This window comes from Taudactylus pleione, unplaced genomic scaffold (genome assembly GCF_031769625.1).
Source record: "Taudactylus pleione unplaced genomic scaffold, aTauple2 ptg000309l, whole genome shotgun sequence".
NCBI classification, from domain to species: Eukaryota; Metazoa; Chordata; class Amphibia; order Anura; family Myobatrachidae; genus Taudactylus; species Taudactylus pleione.
In genome coordinates, this window is record NW_028284710.1 from 5,071,395 (window position 1) to 5,093,202 (window position 21,808).

A 21,808-nucleotide genomic window follows, 5' to 3' on the forward strand; every position below is an offset into this window, starting at 1 on the left:
CGAGGGAAGGCCTATTATTCTACCCTTTTTTTTAGTTCAGAAGCTCAATGGGTCTCATCGGCCTATTCTCAACCTCGAGTCTCTGAACAAGTTTATCTGGGTGCCCAGTTTTCATATGGAAACCCTCTGCTCTATTATCCTGGCTATGGAGCCTGGGAACTTTATGGTGTCTCTGGACATTCAGGATGCTTACCTACTTGTACCTATAGCGCCTTATCATCAACATTATCTCCGGTTTGCTATACTACAGCCACATTACCAATTTCAGGCTCTGCCTTTTGGCCTTACAACAGCTCCTCGGGTCTTTACCAAGATCATGGCTGTTATGGCGTCCTATCTTCGTTGTCAAGGGATCAGACCGCTCCTATACTCAGACGATCTCTTGCTGTTGACCAGCTTCCAAGAAATTCTTCACCGCCATCTACAGGTAACCATTGCCTTTCTACAAACGCACGGTCCACTGGAAAAAGTCTTATTTATTTACTTATTTGTTACCAGTTATTTATATAGTGCACACATATTCCGCAGCGCTTTACAGAGAGAATATTTGTCCATTCACATCAGTCCCTGCTCCCACATACACACTAGGATTAATTTTTTTTTTTTGTAGTGTGGGAGGAAACCCACGAAAGCACAGGGAGAATATTCAAACTCCACACCGTTAGGGCCGTAGTGATAATCGAACCCATGACCTCAGTGCTGTGAGGCAGTAATGCTAACCATTACACCATCTGTCTTCCTTGACATCTTCTCAAAGAATGGTACATCTAGGAGCCCTCCTGGAGTCTCAGGCAAAATCTTGGTATTACAGCAGTGGGTGCACAAACTACTACACAGTCACCGAGTGTCAATTCACTCTGCAATGCAGATCCTGGGATTCATGGTGTCCACCTTCGACATTGGAGGAGTTCATTCAGTTTCACTCCAGGCCCCTACAACACCTGATCCTCTCCAGGTGGAACGGGCTAACCCATATGCTCAGATCCCAGATGATGGGCCTCTCCCCGGAAGTTTGCCTGTCCCTAGCCTGGTGGCGACAGACGTCCCACTTAGACAAGGCATGCTCCTTTTGGATGTCGGACAGGGGACGTCCTCACCACGGATGCAAGTCTCGGTGGGTGGGATGCAGTGACTGGCTAGCACTCCTTCCAAGGCCGTTGGACTCCAGCCGAGACGATCTTACCAATCAGAGTCCTTAAACTCCAAGCCATCTACAAAGCTCTCACTCTGGCTCAGGCTATTCTTTAGGGCAGGCCAGTACAAATACAGTCCGACAACGCCACGGCAGTGGCCTACCTCAATCACCAAGGAGGCACTCGAAGTGGGGCCGCAATGGCAGAAGTGTCCCACATTCTCACATGGGCCAAACGCCATCTTCCAGCCATCTCCGCAGTGTTCATCCCAGGAATTCTCATTTGGGAAGCGGATTTCCTCCGCTGTCACGACGTGCATGCAGGAGAATAGTCTCTACATCTAGAAGTCTTTCAACTCCTGGTGGACAAATGGGGTCTACCGGATGTGGACCTCAAGACACAACCACAAACTTCCAGTGTATGGAGCCAGGACAAGGGATCCCAAAGTGGCCTTCGTGGACGCACCATCTGTGTAGTGGACCTTCCATCTGGCGTATCTTCCCTCCAATATCCCTTCTTCCTTGGGTTCTTCAGAAGTTCAAACAGGAAGGGGGCACAGTCTTGTTGGTAGCTCCAGCTTTGCCCAGATGCCATTGGTACTCCGACCTTCAAAGTCTCTCCAGAGACGTTCCTCTTCAACTTCCTCTACGACTAGACCTATTGTCTCAGCGTCCCTCTCTACATCCGGACATGGCCCGCTTGTCTTTAACGGCTTGGCTCTTGAGACATCATTCCTAAGGGCTAAGGGATTTTCTAGCTCTGTGGTCCAGACCATGTACATAAACCGGCCTCGGCCAGAAATTATCACTGGATATGGCATACATATTTTCAGTGGTGTGCTACTAGAAACTATGACCCTCAAGTTTTTAAGGTTTCTAGAATACTTGCCTTTCTTCAGGCTTAACTGGATCTTGGACTCCGCCTAGCATCTCTGAAAGTGCACATCTCTGCTCTCTCAATCTGGTTCCAGTGCAGAATTGCTCCTCTACCTCCATTCGATCCCCTGGAATCAGTAGATGTCAAGTGGCTATCTGCAAAAACTCTGTTTCTTCTGTCTATAGCACCTGCCCGTTGTGTGTCTGATTTGTTGCCGCTTTCATGTTACTCCCCCTTTATGATCTTTCATCAGGACAGGGACTTTCTTAGAACACGCCCTGGCTTCCTTCTCAAGGTTGTTTCTCGTTTCCACCTTAATGAGGAAATTGTAGTTCTGGCCTTTCAATCATCAAACCTCTCAGCAGGTGAGGCATCTTTGGATGTGGTCCGTGCTCTGAAGACCTACATGGACCGTACTAGTTCCATCAGGAAATCGCACTCACTCTTCATCCTTTATAGATTCCATAAGTAGGGATGGCCAGCTAACAAACAGACTCTGGCCAGATGGATTCGCATGACTATCTCACAGGCTTACACACAGACTGGCCTTCCTGTGCCAGCTTCAGTATCTGCTCATTCTACTCGCTCTGTGGGTCCCTCGTGGGCAACCCGGCGTGGTGCCTCTGCTGAACAACTATGCAAGGGGGCTACGTGGTCCTATGTCCACACCTTTCTTAGGTCTATGCCTTTGATTCATTTGCCTCTCAGGATGCTTCCTTCGGGCGCCGGGTTCTCCTCTCTGTTCAGGAGTGTCCCCGCCCTTGAACAACTGCTTTGGGACATCCCCATTGTCTCCCTCTGGAGCCCTATGGACTCTGAAGAAGAAAATGAGAGTTATGGTAAAACTTACCCTTGTTAACTCTTTCTTCGAAATCCATAGGATCCACAGGGCACCCGCCCTCGTGCACCTGGCTTCTATGGGTTTATTATCTTGGTCACTTGTTTCCTTCTCTGTGTGACCGTGTGATTCTTCAGTGTACCAGTCTTCCTTCTTTCCAATCCTGCTCCTGCCATGGGCTTGTCAACAAAACTGAGTTTCCCTCAGGCTGTGGGCGGAGTATAGGGGGAAGGACCGGAGCATCCTGGAATTGAAAAGCTTTGCTGTTGGTGTCCGGTCCTCCAAGTCCCATCTACACCCCATTTCTCCCTGTAGACCCTATGGAATTCAAAGAAAGAGTTATCAAGGGTAAGTTTTACCATAACTCTCCTTTTTTCCAACTGACTCCCTAATTAGAGCAAATATCACTTCCCCATACACTAATCTCTTCAGATCCTAATGCCCTCTGTGGCTTGCATAATGTGCCTCGTTGGGGGAGAAGAGCATTAGGTTGGGACTGAAGGCTAATTGGGCAAGTGTTACAGCGGTTTTCTTAAGGTCTCTGATAAAGTAAATGAGAATGTAGAACTTGCAAGAAGAACATGCAGAAGGGGTGTGGTATATTAAGTCGACAGCTATCATATCCACATTCATCAAGTCGACAAGTCGGCATGCACCATGCTTAGTATGTCGACGGTAACCAAGTCAATATGATAGAATGTCATGACCCTGGATGCCCAGCAGTCACTTAACTGCTCCTGATGACTGCAGCGCCTTCCAGGTCCTGGCCTTCATGTGACCATCACTTCCGCCTAAGACCTTTGAGGGAGCGGTGGTTTTGGTAAGTATTTTAACCCTAACCCTCCTCCTAGTGCCTAATTCCTCCTCCCCTTGCAGCCTAACAGTACCCTCCTGGCGGCTCCTAACTGTCTGCATTCTCAGAATGGTGGCATTGTAGATGTCAACGTTCTAAGGTTGTCGACATGTTGAACCATGTTGACAATTGAGTGTTGACATTGTAGTGTCGACATGATAACTTTCGACAATGTGACTGGATCCCTGCAGAAGATTTTGCTCATTATTGTAGTCTCACACAGACTTACACCATCTTCCTCTCATTAACTATCTTCTGGCACTCATCGGACATCCTGCTCTGCACAGTGATCAGAGTGGAGTGCTAGGGCCCTGGTAAGGGGGTAACAGCTGTCACGGCCAGGGATGTTCTGGCCTCGGTAAGGGGGTGTTTGCTGTGATTAACGGGGATATCTCTGCCTTTCAGAAATAATGAGTGGAAACACCAACATAGGGGTGGTGCTGTCACAGTACTATGGTCTGTGACATGTGCATGTGTGCTTCGCCAAGGCTGTGTGTACCGAGCAGTGATCGCAAATACGCGCTATAGCGTGTTTTACGCGCTACAGGAAGTTGGGGACCCAGTCATTAAAATATAACAAGTCCTGCAGGAAGAGGCTCTGTGTGTGCGGTGTGCAGTGCCGCAGCAGCCAATCAACACCACCGGCGGCGTCTTCTTCAATCGCCGCCGGCAGATTCTAAACAACCTATTGCTGCTGGAAGCGTCTCCTCCACCGCTGGGCACACACTGGCTGGCTGGAGATGTGAGAACTATAGCTCCCAGAATCCCACGGTCCACCGACGCCTACTGCAGCTGCCACTCCCCGATCCCTAGGACTCTCCCTGTGCCTCCCTCCCCAATCTTAGCCTTCTCTACTGAACCTCCCACCTCTACACCGTGCCTCACCCTCTTCCCCGCGCGCTTCCTCTTCCTGCAGACTGGCAGCACATCCTGTAGGTGAGTAATGATGGTGGCTACATTAGTAACAGTGTGTATGTTGGTAGTACAGCGCTGCTGTGCATATGAGGAGAGCTGGGGGACAGGACACGTACATACTGTGCAGGTACTGGTCACAAGAGCTGGCAATCTACCTCCCTGTCACAGGACTCTGGGCCTGATTCAGACCCGGTCACAAGCGCTGAACGCTCGCAACCGGGTCGATGGTGGCCCACAGCGCATGCGCACGACGGAGCCGGCTCCGTCGTGCGCATACGCCAGACCCGGCTAGCGACTGGCAATCCGTCGCTCCGGGTCTCGCACCAAAGGGGGTGAGCTGTCGACGTTGAGTGACAGTTAGCCCCCTTTGGTGGGCGGGCTGGGGGGGTGGCTGCCCAAACGGAGGCGTTCCTATGTGAACGCCTGCCGTTTGGGGGCGGCCCCACTGACATCACGAGTGATGTCAGTGGAGAGATTCCGGCTCTGTTAGAGCCGTAATCTCTCTGGGGCTTGCGGCCACGAGACCCTACCACAAGGGTCTCGTCGCAAGCCCAATGGTCTTGACCATCGCGACCATCAACCTGGCCGCTCGCTATAGCTGTGGGTGGTCACCCACAGCTATGCGAGCGGCCAGGAGGCCGCACGAAAAAAAAAAAAACGCCCTGATTCAGAGCGAGTGCTCTTTCAGAGCGCCCGGCTCTGAATCAGGGCCTCTGTGTGCAGGATGTGGCTCTGTGCATTGCGAGGGATCATGCACTGGTGCCCCCGAGGGTATGGAAGAGGGGTGATAGGGGCTCCGGGCAGGGTGGGTAAGAGGAGTGGGTGCACCCCGTTTTCTACTTTTCCCCCACGTGTGTATGTAGGGGGCAGCGCTCAGTGATTGTTGTGTGTGCACAGTGCTGACCCCTGGGGATTCTTTCTGGTTTCTGCAGTAGGGGGGCATTAGACAGTGCCCCAGGCACTTATTTTGGGCAGAGGATTAAAGATTATATGGGATATATTTATCACAGGGTAATAATTCCACCACAGGGCATCTGTATTATTCATATTAAAAAAAATTCAGAGCAATAAACATGATGCTATCATTCCTCTGAGACACCTATACCTGCTGTGAGCTACAGAGCTAGCACTCCATTCCCCAGCTGCCACTGTATTTAGTGTCCTTAGTCAGTGCTCACTACCAGCTGTCCTGGTCCATAGTGACCCTCTAATACTAAGCAAAACCCAAACAATCTTTGAAAACGCCCCACAGGTCATAGGTTACCCCCATACTGTGATTTTATATCCATAATAAATACAAATCACTATAGGCATGGATACTGGATTTACCTTACTGTAAACTACCTAGTGGTAGTGTGCAGCTGTTAGGACTGATACTGAAAATTACTTTGCAGTTCCACAGCATAAACACCTTACCCCCAGCATTGCCTGTCCTTAACCTTCCCCTTGCCACCACTACTACCGCAGCTATTTACCCTTGTTTTCTCCCTAGCCTTAGTACTGCCTGCCCCTAACCTCTTCCTTGCCCTCAGTACTGCCCCAGCTTCAATCCATCCTTAACCCCATCCTACCCCCAGCACTACCTGACTCTAGACCTCTTGCCCCAAGCACTGTCGCAACTGCTGGTTGCACTTACCCCCATCTCTGCTTGCCCTAACTCCCCTCTAGCCCCAGCTCTACCTCAACTTCTCCCTGCCTTTAGCCCCAGTGCTACCCCAACTGCTGCTTGCCCTTAACCTCCTGTACCCCAACTGCTATCTGCCCCCAGCACGGTCTCAACTGCTGCCTGCCCTCATCTCCCATACGATGTGATGGGAACCAAAAACATTGGAGTTGGACCCAAATTTTTCAAAGTGGAGGGGTCCCTATGACCCACAATTGTTTTCGCTCAGCGTGATCACTGCCGAGTTCTTATTGCTTGTGAGTAGGAGAGCTGGCTGATCAGGAGCAGGGCAGTGAGAGGAAAGCAGGATCATGACAAGTGTGCATGCACATTTTCTTACTGCGCAATAACGAAAACATATCAAATTCTTTCACTAATCCAGCTTTCGCTGGGATAGGTGCATCACAGAGGAAACAATGTAAAAATGTCGTTTTGCTGGAGGGGAAATTTTTTAATAAATGAAGTGTCAGAATTTCGCGACGCGAGAGATTTGAAAAGATTGTGTTTTGCAATATGAAATGTTTAAGAATAGAACCCTTTATGCTTTTCAATTGAATGTAAACAATTTTATTTTTATAATAAGCAAATTGCTGACTAATTCTAAGTATTGTTTGTTATTATTAATAATTATTTATATATTTATCTTTTAATAGATGAAGAAAAGCGACGTCCAGATATTTTTCATGCTGTAAAAATGGGTATGTGTTGTTTTTTTATTTTTATGTTATCTAAATTACAGGTTAAGTATCCCATATCCATTATCCTAAATATTGCAATAAACTATTATTTTGAGCTGACATATCATATAACACTATCATGATGTGATGGGTTAGATAGTGTTTCCAAGACTACCCCCTCATACATATTACCCTGCTTGTTGGGCTTCCTCCAGGCTGTCCGGTGCTAGTCTGGCGCTTCAGCGCTGGTCTCTCTGCAATATACATGTGTCACTCACTGCCATCTTGATTCCCTCTAGCCGCCTGTTGAGCTCTCTGGGACTCTCCTCCACCCCGACAGGTGACAGGTCCAGCTCCGTCTCCTTGCACTGCAATAGGCATCCCTGGCTTCTTAAATGGATCCCTATGGAAATATTACAAAATCCCCAAAAATCTTTTGGTCCCAAGCATTTTGGATATAGGAGACTCAACCTGTTCAAGTTTATGGTCTCTGTTGTTTATATACACTATGAATTGTATCATGTGTAAAAACTATTTGCCAAAAAATCTTCAACTATTCAGTTTTTGAATGTTATTAACTTTGTTAAAGATAACATATCAAGTACAACTTTCAGCTGATTGTAAAACATGCTGTGGGCAAAGAACATGGTTTACCTAATGTTCTAAATAACATTGTAGCTAATGTTGAAGTAAAAATATTAAAGTAGTGAACAGAATTGGATGGTGTTGGAGTCATGCAGGAGCAGAGATGGATGGAGAAGTGAGTACACAGGGGGATTTATGGGCGATGTAGAGTTGCCTGCATGTCTGTTTTGTGGACTGATCTTGCATTTTTTAGCACTGTGCGTGCTCCGTAGCACGAAGTCTATATGGGGATTCAGAATTGTATGCAAATCTGTCACATCTCAACTTGTGGCTGAAAGGGCTTATCTAGGTGGTAATGGGGTGTCCACACATAAGCTATGTTTAGTTGAGGGTGTGTAGACAGAATTGTGGACTAGGCTGAGTTGTCTATATGCAGAGATCAGTCGGATCTCTTGAACCAAGGATAGGACTGGTGCACATGCTCTCTGGTGATGTCTGTGATACTAAACATATTGATAGGGGCAGTGCGGCCACTTGGATGCGTGAATAAAACTGATCCAATGATTAGGCTAGTGAAATCCAAGGTTCAAAGTTGGCAACAGACTAGCATGAAAAGGTACTCTTATTGGAGGGATTAGCAGGGAGTAATCCATGAACTGGATAGGACGGTATGTCTGACACAGGAATCACCAGTGAAGGATGAAGAACAGCATCTTCATGTGCCTGTAGCAGACCAATTTTGTTTCTCTAGCGCAAGCTAGGGTGCAGGTCAGAAAGGAAACTGACACAAAAATAAACAGTAAAATACAGTATATCATAGTGTCTTGAATGCAGCACATGAATTAAGTCCAGAGTTTATCATTGCTGGCAAAATAGACCTAATTGAAATAAGAGAACCATGGGAGTAGTTTGGAGGCTATAGATTGTAAAGGTACTAGTTTCCCCTGTAGTTTGGGACACCTGATCCCACATTACAGAGCTGGAGGCTTGCATAGCAGCCCTCTGAGGAAGATCCAATTAACCATGGTGTTATGATGGCTTTGCGGGTTATGTCACTAAAGGCTGACTTTGCACGCAGTCTATGGAGGTGCGAACAGAATCAACGTACTGTAACTGGTTGAAAAATGCTTCACCTGTCGTCTAATTGAACCCGGCCCTGTAAGTTTGAATTTACCAACAGTCCAGTGTTTGAATCTACAGTGATGCTAAGTAAAATAACCCAATACACCAGAGCTTCCAAGTTAGGCATTGGGCAATTGCTGTCTTTGCTCTCTTGAATCACATGCCTTTGCTAGACTTCTGTTAGGGAACCAGACAGTTTATCTATGATGTCACTGGAAAACAAACAAACTTCCCTTCCCTCCCCTTCCTCCCCTCTCCTCTCCTCTCCTTCCCTCTCCTCTCCTTCCCTTCCCTTCCCTATTACTGAGGTTAATAATTTACAAGACATAACTGAAGTGTCTACTATGCTCTCATTAATTTCTCTGTAGCCGGTGCTTGCTAAGAGGGATGTGCTTCCCTATCCAAGCAGACATAGGGCGGTATTCAATTAGTTTTTGCGTCCGCGATAAAGTTACGCCTGCTGGACCTTTTGCCTACATCGCATCTTTTGGACACGGAAACCTATCGCGCACGTCCCCACTATTCGCCGTATTCAATTCCAAAAGACACAAAAACGGCAAGCCGAGAAATTTGGGGTACTTGAAAATGGGTGCGAGCTGTGATTGAATACCAATACTAACCTTTACATCTGCATACTAATTGGCTGTGATTGAATATCATTACTAAACTTTACATTTTTATGCCAACTGACTGCTTATACCCATGCTAACAAGACAGGTGCTTGGCTTTTAATAATTTGTTAAAAATATACATATATATTTTTATATATAATCTTGCAATAGACCTTTTTTATATTTTTTAATAATTTAATGTGTGTTTAGAGCCGGATCCGTGCTTTTCAGGTATATTGTGGCATTAGGCTTTATGAATCATTTTCCATCTGTGTTTTTTGAGTTAAGTAACAGGTTTAAATGTGTAATAAATTATAATATATACTTCTCAAACCAGCAGCCATTTACAAGTGCTCCTATTTTATATAGTTGTGTGTTTTTCATGTTTTTTGGTAGAATTCCAGGTCCACTTGTGTGGGGGCAGCTGTAGCGGCTTTTTATATTAATTGATTGGTAATAATAACATATAGTAGCGTCCACTATTCTGTTTTTCTACTTCAGGGTCCATAGGGTATCCACAGGATACCTTGGGGTATAGGTGTGACGTCAGTCGCCGGGCACCATAGAGTTAAGCTTTTCAGCCTCCCAGGATGCACTAGGGTCCCCCTCCTATACCCCACCCCCGAGCCAAGGCACCTCAGTTTAGTTTGGTGCCCGGCTGGAGTCGGGTGCACCTGTCGGAGTGGGGGCTAGAAGAGCCCCTGAAGCTTTCTCCTATGCAGCTGTGGCTGCACATCTGGATGTACAGCATAGACAGTCAGTCCTGACGTCCATGCTGTCTTCCCTACACCCCCGCCGGTACCAGAACGCCGGTACCGATCCGGGGATGCTGGTGAGCATCTGGGGTCACAGCTAGCGGTGACCCCAGATGTTCCGGACCATGGCCGGATTTAAGGGGGACAAAGGTAAGCAGCGGGGTCCCGCGGTGGGTCCCCGCTGATCACATGGTCCTGAGTCCCCAGGCAGGGGGCTCCCTGGGGACTGGCTGCAGCGTGGAGCCAGGCGACCAACCTGCGCTTCCACTACCCCCTGGGACAGCGGACCGCAGCAGAGCGGTAGCGCTGCGGCGTCCCAGGGGTTAAATGCATGCCAGGGGAGCGCGCCTTCCCTGTCTCACAGCCGGCGCCTCCCCCGCTGCACACAGCCCTCTCTGCACGCTGCCGACTGGTCCTGTGGCAGCACTCCTCCCCCAGGCCAGCCTCCTCATGGTGAACACTGCTGGAAGCGCTGGACGGAAGCATCGTGGTCTGGGTCCCCCCGCATACCTCTCCTCCGCTGTGGTCAGGTCTGTGTATGCAGCGCTGTGTCCTACCAGGCCCTGTGTCTGCGTAGTTGAGTGATCAGCGCTGTTAGTGCAGGAATTGATTTTCTTTGCATTGTATGTGACTGTGCTAGCGCTGCTGCCTGTAACTTTTCTTCTAAACTGTCAGCTTTATTCTGTCCCTGTTCTTTCTGCTAAGCCCTTGCGGTGCGGTGCTGCAGGGTGGTCTCTCGCCTTTTAACTATTTAATTGGTGAGAGGGGTCACATACCTGGTGCCATCATGTCTGAAAGTGATTTCCCTCTCCGGCTACAGTGTACTACGTGTAAAGTACCGTTAGCGGAGGGGGAGGGTAGCGCGGAGGGCCTTTGCCGGCAGTGTTTGTCCATGGCGCGGCCGCTTACGGTTACAGCACCGGTACAGGAGCCGCCCTGGGCTTGTTTCGCTCAGGCGCTTACAGCCTTAGTGGGCCAGTTAGCTCCGCAGCCCGCGTTTACACCGATGGGTTTGTCCCAGCAGTCAGTGGTGTCGTCACCCATGCAGGGTTTCCCACGACAATTGGTGGTACCCCACAGTCTCCCTATTTCCCCGCTCCCGGTTTCTCAGGAGCCAGCGTGGGTTAACTCCCTGACGAGTTCTGTACAGCACTTGTCGGATGTGTTGCAAGGGGAGTCTGTGATGCGGCCGCATAAACGGCCGGTGGCGTCTCTGTCGGCTCCTTATGAGGATGACGAGGGGACGTCTGATGATGGGGAGATTCTGGATCCTTACGATCAGGAACCTCTCCAAACTAAGGACGCTGATGTTAAGTCCAAAGTATATATTCCTGGACTTATTCGGGCGGTCCGCACAGCCTTGGTGATTGAGGACGAAGTTCCCCCAGCGGCTAAATCTAAGTATGCCTTTTTCAAAGATGTGAAGGGCGATGCCACAGTCTTTCCTCTGTCGGGTCAGTTAGTGGACCATTTAGAGGAGGCGTGGAAACAGCCTGGCAAAAGATACCAGCCGCAGAGACGACTGGCGGTGGCTTATCCGTTCGCAGATAATTATTTTGCAAAGTGGGAATCCCCTCCACAGGTGGATTCTCACGTGACCCGTCTTGTCCGTAGTGCCACATTGCCGATGCCATCCATGTCCTCCCTTAAGGATGCTACGGACCGCAAGGTGGAGATCTGCCTGAAGTCCGCTTATTCCCTTGCGGGGGGGGCAGCACGGCCGGCTATGGCCATTTGCTGGGTTGCCAGAGCGATGGAGCGCTGGGCGGATTCATTAGAGGTTTCTTTTGATTCCGACTGTTCGGCCGAACAGGCGGAGTTGATTGGTAATCTCCGTGATTTGGCCACTTATATCAACGAGGCGGCCCTAGACATTAGTACTCTGGTGTCTAGAATTTCTTCAGCAGCGGTGGCTGCTCGTCGCACCTTGTGGCTGCGATCCTGGAAGGCGGACGCAGATTCCAAAAAGGGTCTGGAGGCGTTGCCGTTTCCCGGAGAAGTTCTCTTCGGTCCGGATCTGGATAAGATTGTGGCCACGCTGGCGGCAGCCAAATCGGCTTGTCTCCCGTTGGCCGCTGCTCCTTCTGGTTCTGGACCATCGTCCTTTCGGTCATCTAGGGCCCAGGGCAGGCCCAAACCACAGTCGTTTCCTCGACAGGCTGGCCCTAAGAAATCGGCCAAGCCCCGGAAGCAGGCATGGAGTACCAGACGTCCAGCCCCCAAGCCAGATGACAAGCCTGCGGCCTGACGGTGCGGGCCTCCCTTTGGGGGATCCCAGGGTGGGAGGTCGCCTGCTGCAGTTCGCCCAGTGTTGGTCGGCCACTACGACAGACACTTGGGTTCTAGAGGTGGTCTCTCACGGGTACGCCCTCTCCTTCCGGCACAGACCCCCGGCGCGATTCTTCACCACGGGTCTACCATCAGACCGGAACAAGGCTATGGAGCTGCGGAAGGTATTGCACACTATGCTCCAGGCTGGAGTTATAGTGCCTGTTCCATTCTCCCAGAGGGGCCAGGGTTTCTATTCAAATCTTTTTTTGGTACAGAAACCCAATGGGTCGTATCGTCCGATTCTCAACCTCAAAGCACTCAACAAGTCTTTGCGGGTTCCGAAGTTTCGGATGGAGACCATACGGTCCATCATTCTGGCGCTGGAACCTGGGGACTACATGGTGTCATTGGACATACAGGACGCTTACCTGCAGGTCCCTATTCTTTTGCGCCATCAACAGTTCCTCAGGTTTGCAATCCGCAGCGACCACTTCCAGTTTCGGGCGTTACCTTTTGGCCTGGCGACAGCACCACGGGTTTTCACCAAGGTGATGGCGGTCATGGCGGCTTCTCTGCGGCTGCAGGGAGTCCACATGTTGCCGTACTTCGACGACCTGTTATTGGTGGCAGGATCTCCAGAGCTCCTGTTACGCCACTTGGACCTGACCATTGCACTGCTGCAATGGCACGGCTGGCTAATCAACTGGCAGAAGTCCACTCTAATCCCGTCTCGGAGGATTCTGCATCTGGGTGCCTTATTGGACTCGGGACAGCAGAGGATCTTCGTGACGGAGGACAAGATCTCTGCTTTACAGTCAAGGGTGCGCAGTTGTCTGCACAGCCGCCGGGTGTCCCTACACTCGGCGATGAGGTTACTGGGCTCCATGGTGTCGGTGTTCGACATGGTGGAATTCGCCCAGTTTCACTCAGTCTCTGAAGTCCCAGACGATTGTGCTCACCCCGGAGGTTCGCCTGTCCCTTGCTTGGTGGTTACAGACGACTCACCTCAACAAGGGACGTCCGTTCTGGGTTCCAAATTGGGTCCTGTTGACAACGGACACCAGTCTTCGGGGCTGGGGAGCGGTTTCGGGTCCACACTTGTTCCAGGGCAGGTGGACGCCAACAGAAGCGGAGCTTCCAATCAATATCTTGGAACTCCGTGCGGTCTTCAATGCTCTCCAGCAGGCACATCGGTTTCTCCAGGGTCACCCGGTGCAGGTCCAGTCGGACAACGCTACCACCGTGGCCTACATAAACAGGCAAGGAGGAACCCGAAGTCGGGCGGCTCTCGTAGAGGTCTCTCGGATCCTGGTTTGGGCGGAGCGCAATCTTCCGGCCATATCAGCGGTCTTTATCCCGGGAGTGCTAAATTGGGAGGCGGACTTTCTAAGTCGCCAGGACGTTCATCCGGGGGAATGGTCCCTGCACCCGGACGTTTTTCAACTGCTGGTGGACAGGTGGGGTCTTCCAGAGATCGACCTCATGGCGTCCCGGCACAACAACAAGTTGCCGGTGTACGGGTCTCGCACAAGAGACGAAGGGGCGTCTCTGGTGGATGCTCTGTCCGTCCGGTGGACGTTCCGGTTCGCATACCTGTTCCCTCCGGTCTCCCTTCTTCCACGGGTAATCCGGAAATTCAAACAGAAGGAGGGACGCTCCTGTTGATAGCTCCCGCATGGCCCAGACGGCACTGGTTCTCAGACCTTCAGGGTCTGTCCGTGGACAGTCCTCTGCGGTTGCCGCTACGACCGGACCTTCTGTCTCAGGGTCCTTGTCTTCACCCGGACCTGACTCGGCTGTCTTTGACGGCGTGGCTGCTGAGACGGCCATGCTGAGGTCCCGGGGGTTTTCCAGCTCTGTGGTGCGTACCATGTTGCGAGCTCGGAAACCGTCTTCCACGAGGATATACCATCGCGTGTGGCATACGTTCTTCCAGTGGTGTCGGCCGAGAGGTTATGCACCGCGGGAGTTTCGTCTGTCTCGGATTATCGCCTTCCTGCAAGCGGGACTAGATCATGGGCTTCGCCTTGCTTCTTTGAAGGTACAGGTTTCGGCCCTATCTGTCTGGTTTCACCGTAGGATTGCTACAATCCCGGATGTGCGCACCTTTATGCAAGGTGTTCTCCGCATTCAGCCGCCCTTTGTTCCACCTGTGGCGCCTTGGGATTTGGCTGTGGTCCTGAGGGCTCTCCAAGGACCGCCGTTTGAACCACTGAGCTCAGTGGATCTTAAATGGCTAACAGCTAAGACTGTTTTCCTTCTGGGTATTGCTTCGGCCAGACGTGTTTCTGATTTAGGGGCTCTTTCTTGTAGACCCCCTTTCTTGGTTTTTCATGGGAACAGGGCAGTGCTCCGCACTCGGCCCGAGTTTCTTCCCAAAGTTGTTTCCCAGTTTCATGTTAACGAGGAAATCGTTGTTCCGGCCTTTAACTCACCGGGTCTTTCCGTGGCTGAGGCCTCTTTGGATGTTGTGCGGGCCTTAAGGACTTATGTTGACCGCACTTCTTCGTTTAGGAAGTCGGACGCTTTGTTTGTCCTCTATGGCTTCCGTAAAAAGGGTTGGCCTGCTTCAAAGCAAACTTTGGCAGCCTGGATCCGTATGGCTATTTCTGAAGCTTATCTTCATGAAGGCCTGCCGGTTCCTCCTTCTGTGAAGGCTCATTCCACTAGGTCTGTTGGTCCTTCGTGGGCAGCTCGACGTGGTGCCTCTGCAGTCCAGATCTGCAAGGCTGCTACGTGGTCTTCTGTCCATACCTTCGTGAGGTTATTACAGGTTTGACACCTTCGCCTCTCAGGATGCTTCCTTCGGGCGGCGGATTCTCCTTTCTGCACAGGAGCGTCCCCACCCTTAAAGGATACTGCTTTGGGACATCCCCAAGGTATCCTGTGGATACCCTATGGACCCTGAAGTAGAAAATATGAGATATGGTAAGAACTTACCCTTGTTATCTCTATTTCTACGAAGTCCATAGGGTTCCACAGGACTCCCGCCCTGTCGCACCTGTGCTGCAGATGCGCTTTGCTCTGGTCACCGGGTTTCCGTCTCCCTCTGGTGAGAATGTGATTCTTGTATGTGTCCAGATCTTTTTTCTCTCTCTTCCTTCTCCTCCTCCAGCCTATGGCTTGATAACTAACTGCGGTGCCTTGGTTCGGGGGCGGGGTATAGGAGGGGGACCCTAGTGCATCCTGGGAGGCTGAAAAGCTTAACTCTATGGTGCCCGGCGACTGACGTCACACCTATACCCCAAGGTATCCTGTGGAACCCTATGGACTTCGTAGAAATAGAGATAACAAGGGTAAGTTCTTACCATATCTCATATTTTTCTCTCTTGTTTTATTACCTATATGACATTCCATCAGAAAACTATACTGGAGGTGTGGGATGAGCCTTAGTATCTAGTGCAGTGGGCAGATAATCCTTTTGCATTCTTATTTGTTTGTGGCCATGTTGTATAAGTAGATATATGCAATTTGTTATTTCTATAAATGTGTATGTATATCTTGTTCTGTATTTCATTAATGTGTATATTGTTCTGTATTTGTAGGGAACCTGTTGCTGGTTAAAGAGATTGTAGATGAGGATCCTAACCAAGTCAATGCTGTTAATGCAGATGGAGCATCTCCACTAATGATAGCTGCCGTTACTGGGAAACTAGAAGTAGTGCGTCTTCTGGTTGATAAGAACGCAGATATAAACAAACAGGACAGTGTCCATGCCTGGACAGCCCTAATGCAAGCCACCTATCATGGGTAGGTTAATAACATTAAACAGATGTAATCATTTGCAGTATGTAGTGTAAATGTCATTTATTGGGAGAGATTTTTATAGGTCCTCTCCATCCATTTATTTGTTGTGTGAATACAATGTATGTGGGGCTGAAGTATAAAACAAGAAAATGTACCTGATTATCTAGATGGCATCCACGTTTCATGGCTGACCATTACATGTGTAGCAACTTCATGTTTAGCGACTGCTGCAGACTTGATGAATGTAGTAAGCAGAAGAAAAGCTCACTGGTCACTGGCCCCTGAATGGTCAGTATTCTCACCCGCTAAATTAATCTGTGCTGTTGGGTCACTGACTAACGTATGTTCTTTCTTCATCCACTGTATAAGTTAGGACACATAGATGAGGGAGATGAGCTTTAAAAATTCCTCTCCTGGTCATTGTTCTCTTTATTCTTAATATCTTTATCTGTGTGTCAAGCAGAGAGTCCTGACTGACAAAATAAAAAGACAGAGCCAACTATGTAGAAATAAAGTTCTTGTTTAGCATAAAACAATTCTATACTGTGCATATGGCACTTAAAGAGTTTATACACAATCCCTTTATGCAAATGCCAAGTTCTGCTCCCGGTGTAGCTCAGCGTCAGAACTGTAAGAAGGGGAAGTGATGGTTAGTTTAATAGAAGGTGGCATATTAGTGGCTGTGTGTTGCTCCCAAACAGCTGTTTCTTGCCTTCTACGAAACTAAACATCCCCTGATACCATGTCAAAAGTAGGAGTTTTTATTTACAAGTAGGGCAGGTGTAAAATACTTTAAAGAAGAACAGCCTGGGCTCTGCACAGAAAGGTGGTGTAAACTAGAGACATGTTTTAGTCCAAGTGCCCTACATCCTTTTCATGGAGTTAATACCCCATCATTGATTTCTATATTCTCTAGGATAAAGGAGAATTATAAATTTTTTAAAAACCTGTACAAGTATAAATCTCATCTTGCTGAGTAAATGAAGGTAGTCTCATATCTGAAGGGCTGTTCAGCGAAAGGTAAATCTTAGGTAATAATGTTTTTTTTCTTTCTGGATATGTTTATAGTTTAGCAACTGTTTAACACTGTGGGTAATAAAATAATTTGCTTACATCTGTCCCGTCTCATGCATGCATGCACAGTGTGTGCTGGTGCACTTGCCGCCCGTCCAACGGCTCCCACTGCGAGGGAGAAGGGACAGACTTAGCACCGCAATAGAGGATAACCTGGCCAGAAACAGGATAAGTATGGGAACAGGGGAAAGGATGGAATAAGCAGTAGTCAGAGTGGGGGGCTGACTAGCAAAGATAGAAGGACGGGGCCGGACAGAGCGGGGGCAGACTGAGGTGACCCAGGTCCCGTTAGTAGTGATATATTTATAGGGATATATTTTCTCTATTTAAAACAAAATAACTTGAAAATTATGTAAACATTTGTTTTTTCCTTGTTTAGAAATAAAGAAATTGTGATTTACCTATTAAGTGAAGGAGCTGATGTTAACCTGCGTGCAAAAAATGGCTATACAGCATTTGACTTGGTAATGCTGCTCAATGATCCAGGTTTGCAACTTTATCCTCTAGTAATGCTTGCTTTATGATATTCACCCCATGATCCTATTCAGATTGTGAGAATTGTACTTTAGACTGATTAACACTGTGTAAAGTGTATCTCAATCAATTATACTAGCTTTGCTAGGATTGCATATCTAGGGCCCAATTGGTTAGAGCAGTGGTTCCCAACCACGATCCTCAAGGCACACTACCAGTCCAGGTTTTAAGGATAGCCATACTTGAGCACAGGTGACTTAATTAGTACCTCAGTTATTTTGATTTAACCATCTGTGCTCAAGCATGGATATCACTAAAACCAGTACTGTTAGTGTGCTTTGAGAACTGAGGTTGGGAATCACTGGGTTAGAGTATACAGGTTTGTAGAGTTACTAGGGTAAGAAAGGGAGATAGTAGGTAGGTGTATGGTGTACATGAATATATCTTTAGCATTCCCGCTAGGCTGTTTTAGCAGGGCGCGGCACCCTGCCCTCCTTCTGGAGGGCAAAAAGCACCCTGCCCTCCAGAAGGAGGGCAAAAAGCGCCCTGCCCTCACAGCCTGCGGGTGCCGTCTTCACCCGCGGGACGCAGCGTCCCGCGGGAGGAGAAATGTGCGGTGACCCGGCATCTATTCTCCCTTTCTGCAGCGTTTGGGGGCTGCCCGGCGTGTCCGTAAGTGCCGGGCACGCCCCCAAGTATGACGATAAAGGGGATGCATCTTATAGACACACCCCCTTTTATGGCCACGCCCCCTTTTCGGACGCACGCGCGCACAAAGTTGCCCTTTCTGGCTCCAGCGCCCTGCCTGCCGCCAGAGCTAAAGTGAACACTATATCTTGGACCTGATCCAGAGTTGGACTATACGTTTGCAAATAAGCAAAAATGTAAAATCCATCCTGGAAAAAAATGTCTTTGGCTGCTTGTGCAGAGTTCAATGTAAATGTGAGATGTGACCAACTCATAGGTAGCAAATGCTCCTCTCTCCCCCTGCAAATAACAGGAACAGATGCACCCGGATTACTGGGGGTGTGGTTTCACTGTGAGCACAAATGATGATCAAACACTGTATACTGTACATTTCATACAATTTACAGTCAAATTATTTGGATCTTATCAGAACCAATTAGGCCCATATTTGAGTTGTGATCAGGATATTTATTTACTGACTTATTTGAACACTATTGAATAATAGTCTAGGGATTTCAATCTTAAATTTCATAAACTCGGGTATTAACGCCTGGCACAGTGCGAAAGTCTTTACTAGTACATGTGCCAGCGCCATCTTTCTGAAGGTATCACCCAGAAGATGGTGGTGTCAGCAGATTAAATAAGGTGAGACCTGGTAAAGGCACATTAGGGTCTGTCTGTCCGGGAAGAAATCGGGAAGCCGACTGCCTAAATACCGGCAGCCGGCTTCCTGACTGTCATATCCCGGCAAGGGTGAAATGCCGGGCGATGTAGACGCCCGCATTTCCACGATGCCGGGAGACCGGCGCCCGGCATCACGATTGTAGTGATGCCGGGCGCCGCGAGCGGACAGCTGCGGGGGGGAGGGTTAGGTTTAGGGCTCCCGGGGGGGACTTAGGGTTAGGCACCCCCCCGGGAGGGTTAGGGTTAGGCTAGGGGGAGCGAGGGTTAGGGTTAGGTACCCCCGGGGGGGACTTAGGGTTAGGCACCCCCCCGGGGGACTTAGGTTTAGGCAGCCGGGAAGGGGGTGGTTAGGGTTAGGCACTTAGAGGGGGGATTAGGGTTAGGCACTTGGGGGGGAAGTTAGGGTTAGGCACCCCTAAGGAGGGTTAGGGTGGTAAGGTTAGGTTAGTGGATACTTACCTATCCACGATCGGGGTTTCCAGCGCTGTCGGGGCTTCCGCTGCTTCGCACTGTGCTCCTGTCGGGCTGCCGCACTCTGCTCCTGTCGGCATGCGGCCGGCGGTATTTCATACCCATTCCGTCTGTCCAGGGACCGAATGCACCACACACCCTGTATCCATTATACAGATGTCCACATACATCTTGCTTCTGTCCCCAAGTCGATTAAACATAACGTGTGAGCGCCATGCGTCTCTGTAGCACCGAGCATCTTTTCTTGTGACTTTTTACCTTCAAATGCGTCTTATTCGCGAAGCGAAGTAAGCTGTATGTGGACACATCTGTATGTCCATATGGTCATAATGTCGACATTGTGCATATATCATACTGTATATAATTTCTACTGTTAAAACCCTAACACTAACTGCAGCCTAACCCTAAACCTGTAATTTTGTCATTGTGACTGTCAACATTCACAATGTTGACATTGTCCATGTTCACATTGTGAATGTAGACATAACGACTATGTCGACATAATGGCTACATACTGTGTGTATTTGTATAGTCGCAACATTTTTTTTTATATTGGAACAATTTTTCATTTAGTGGCTAATTTAATTATTAGTGTTTTTTTTATTTATAATAAAACAAAACTAAAAGAAAATACCAAAAAAGGGCAGTCTAGGTCAATTTGATGGTCTCTGGCAATGGATGACCAGAACATGGATAGTTTTTGACTCTTCCAGGCACTTTCTAACATTCTATTCCTGTCCTATATAGAATGTCTCCTGAGTTAACCCGCACTTGCGAGATCAGCGGTTGTTGTAGAGAACACCCTCCCTGTCTACTACATTTGGGTGCTGTGGGTTATTTTCAGCTATAACTTTAAACTCATCGCTTTGACAGGGCCACCTCTATCCGTTACAATAAAAGTGCTACCTCCAGATGAGACTATGCTGTTGTAGAGGACTTTTTAGTTAATTCACCAATCATATGTAAGTTTCCAGTATAGCTAATGCCTTATCAGTAATAAGTTTTTAATTGTACAGCTAGATAATCTTTTTATATGTCTTCTGCCATTTTTGATAGCAATGATATTAAATAGTAAAACTAAATATAAAATTTCTGTTCCATGGCTGGAACTACTGACATGGTAAAGTCCTCCAAGTACCTGGAGGAGCAGAGACATATACAGAAAATCATAAGGTGTTGAAGACCACTTTCCTCTTCCGGAGATGGAGAGCAGTGGACACTGCCTGTGAGCAACCTCTGTATATGTGTGATCTCTATTCATCAATATTATGTTATGCTAAATAAAAACTATTTTCTGGGCATATGAATGAAGCATATTAAGGTTTTGTCTTGTTTTCTCTCCTGGTAGACACTGAGCTGGTTCGACTACTGGCATCTGTCTGTTTGCAGGTGGACAAAGAAAAGTCAAAACAAAAGACTAAATCCTTTCTCAATTCCAAGAGCAAACCATCTTATAACTTCCCACTTCCACCTGACGACAAAGCTGGATTAAAGGTTGTGTTAAACATGTACACAGAATGTATTGATGTCATTATTTATGTTCTTAAAAATTAGTATTTTGCACCATTTTCATATTGCTCACTGAAAGAGTTCTGCATTTCAGCTTTCGTTAACTGATCTTTTTAGATATTCATTTCCATGGTTAAGTCAGCAATATATTATGAAATATCCATATGATGCTTAAATTATCAACAATCAAATGTTTCTCCGCACTGGCCAGGATATTTACTTAATTGTAACAGCAGTGTCAGGTCACATCTGACTACATAGATAGAATTGTATTTTACTGCGTCTCTGAAATAGTGTCACGAATAGTTACATGAATATTCATTACACTATATTTCTCCTTCGTCCACTAGGGGACACTGGAGCATATACACTGGTGTGGATGAGTAGAGGGTATAGACGGGTGGATGAGTACAGCCGGCACTAAGAATTCCTTAGAATTGAAGTTGGCTCCTCCCCCTCTATATTCCTCCGAGCCCAGTTTAGATTAAGTGCCCAAGAGAGCCGAATGTTTCTTGGGGCTGTCTCAAGCCTTTTATTTTATTTTACATGTGAGGACAGGCAGGCTGCTTACTGTGGCAGTCTGCCTGCTACAAGGGAGCTGCCGGGAAGGTCACCGCCATGGCTACTGCAGCCTGTGTCCGGTGACCCTGAGGGGGGGGCCTTTCACGGTGAGTCATCGGACTCCGTGAGGACAAGCCATAACTGAAACCGGTTTGTGTCCAGGGTTCCTCATTTGCCCCCCCCCCCCCCAGCCCAGCAACCTGGCCGCAGCAGTCTGTAACTATATTCCACCGCTCCTGACTAACTGGATTGGTGGGCAAAAACGCTGGGCTGAGTGACAGCACGTGCTGCGCGGCTGTCAC

The 21,808-nt window shown here is 48.4% G+C and overlaps 1 protein-coding gene across 2 annotated transcripts in view; it reads left to right on the forward strand.

The window, feature by feature from the left end:
• Positions 1-21,808, forward strand: part of ANKS6 (ankyrin repeat and sterile alpha motif domain containing 6) — a 153,432-nt gene that overhangs the window by 25,230 nt on the left and 106,394 nt on the right. For both annotated transcript variants that reach the window (XM_088442303.1, XM_088442302.1), the window contains exons 3-6: positions 6,932-6,976; positions 15,845-16,049; positions 17,500-17,606; positions 20,785-20,930. In XM_088442303.1, the coding sequence (XP_088298429.1) occupies positions 6,932-6,976; positions 15,845-16,049; positions 17,500-17,606; positions 20,785-20,930 (503 nt within the window). The remainder of the gene's footprint in view (positions 1-6,931; positions 6,977-15,844; positions 16,050-17,499; positions 17,607-20,784; positions 20,931-21,808) is intronic.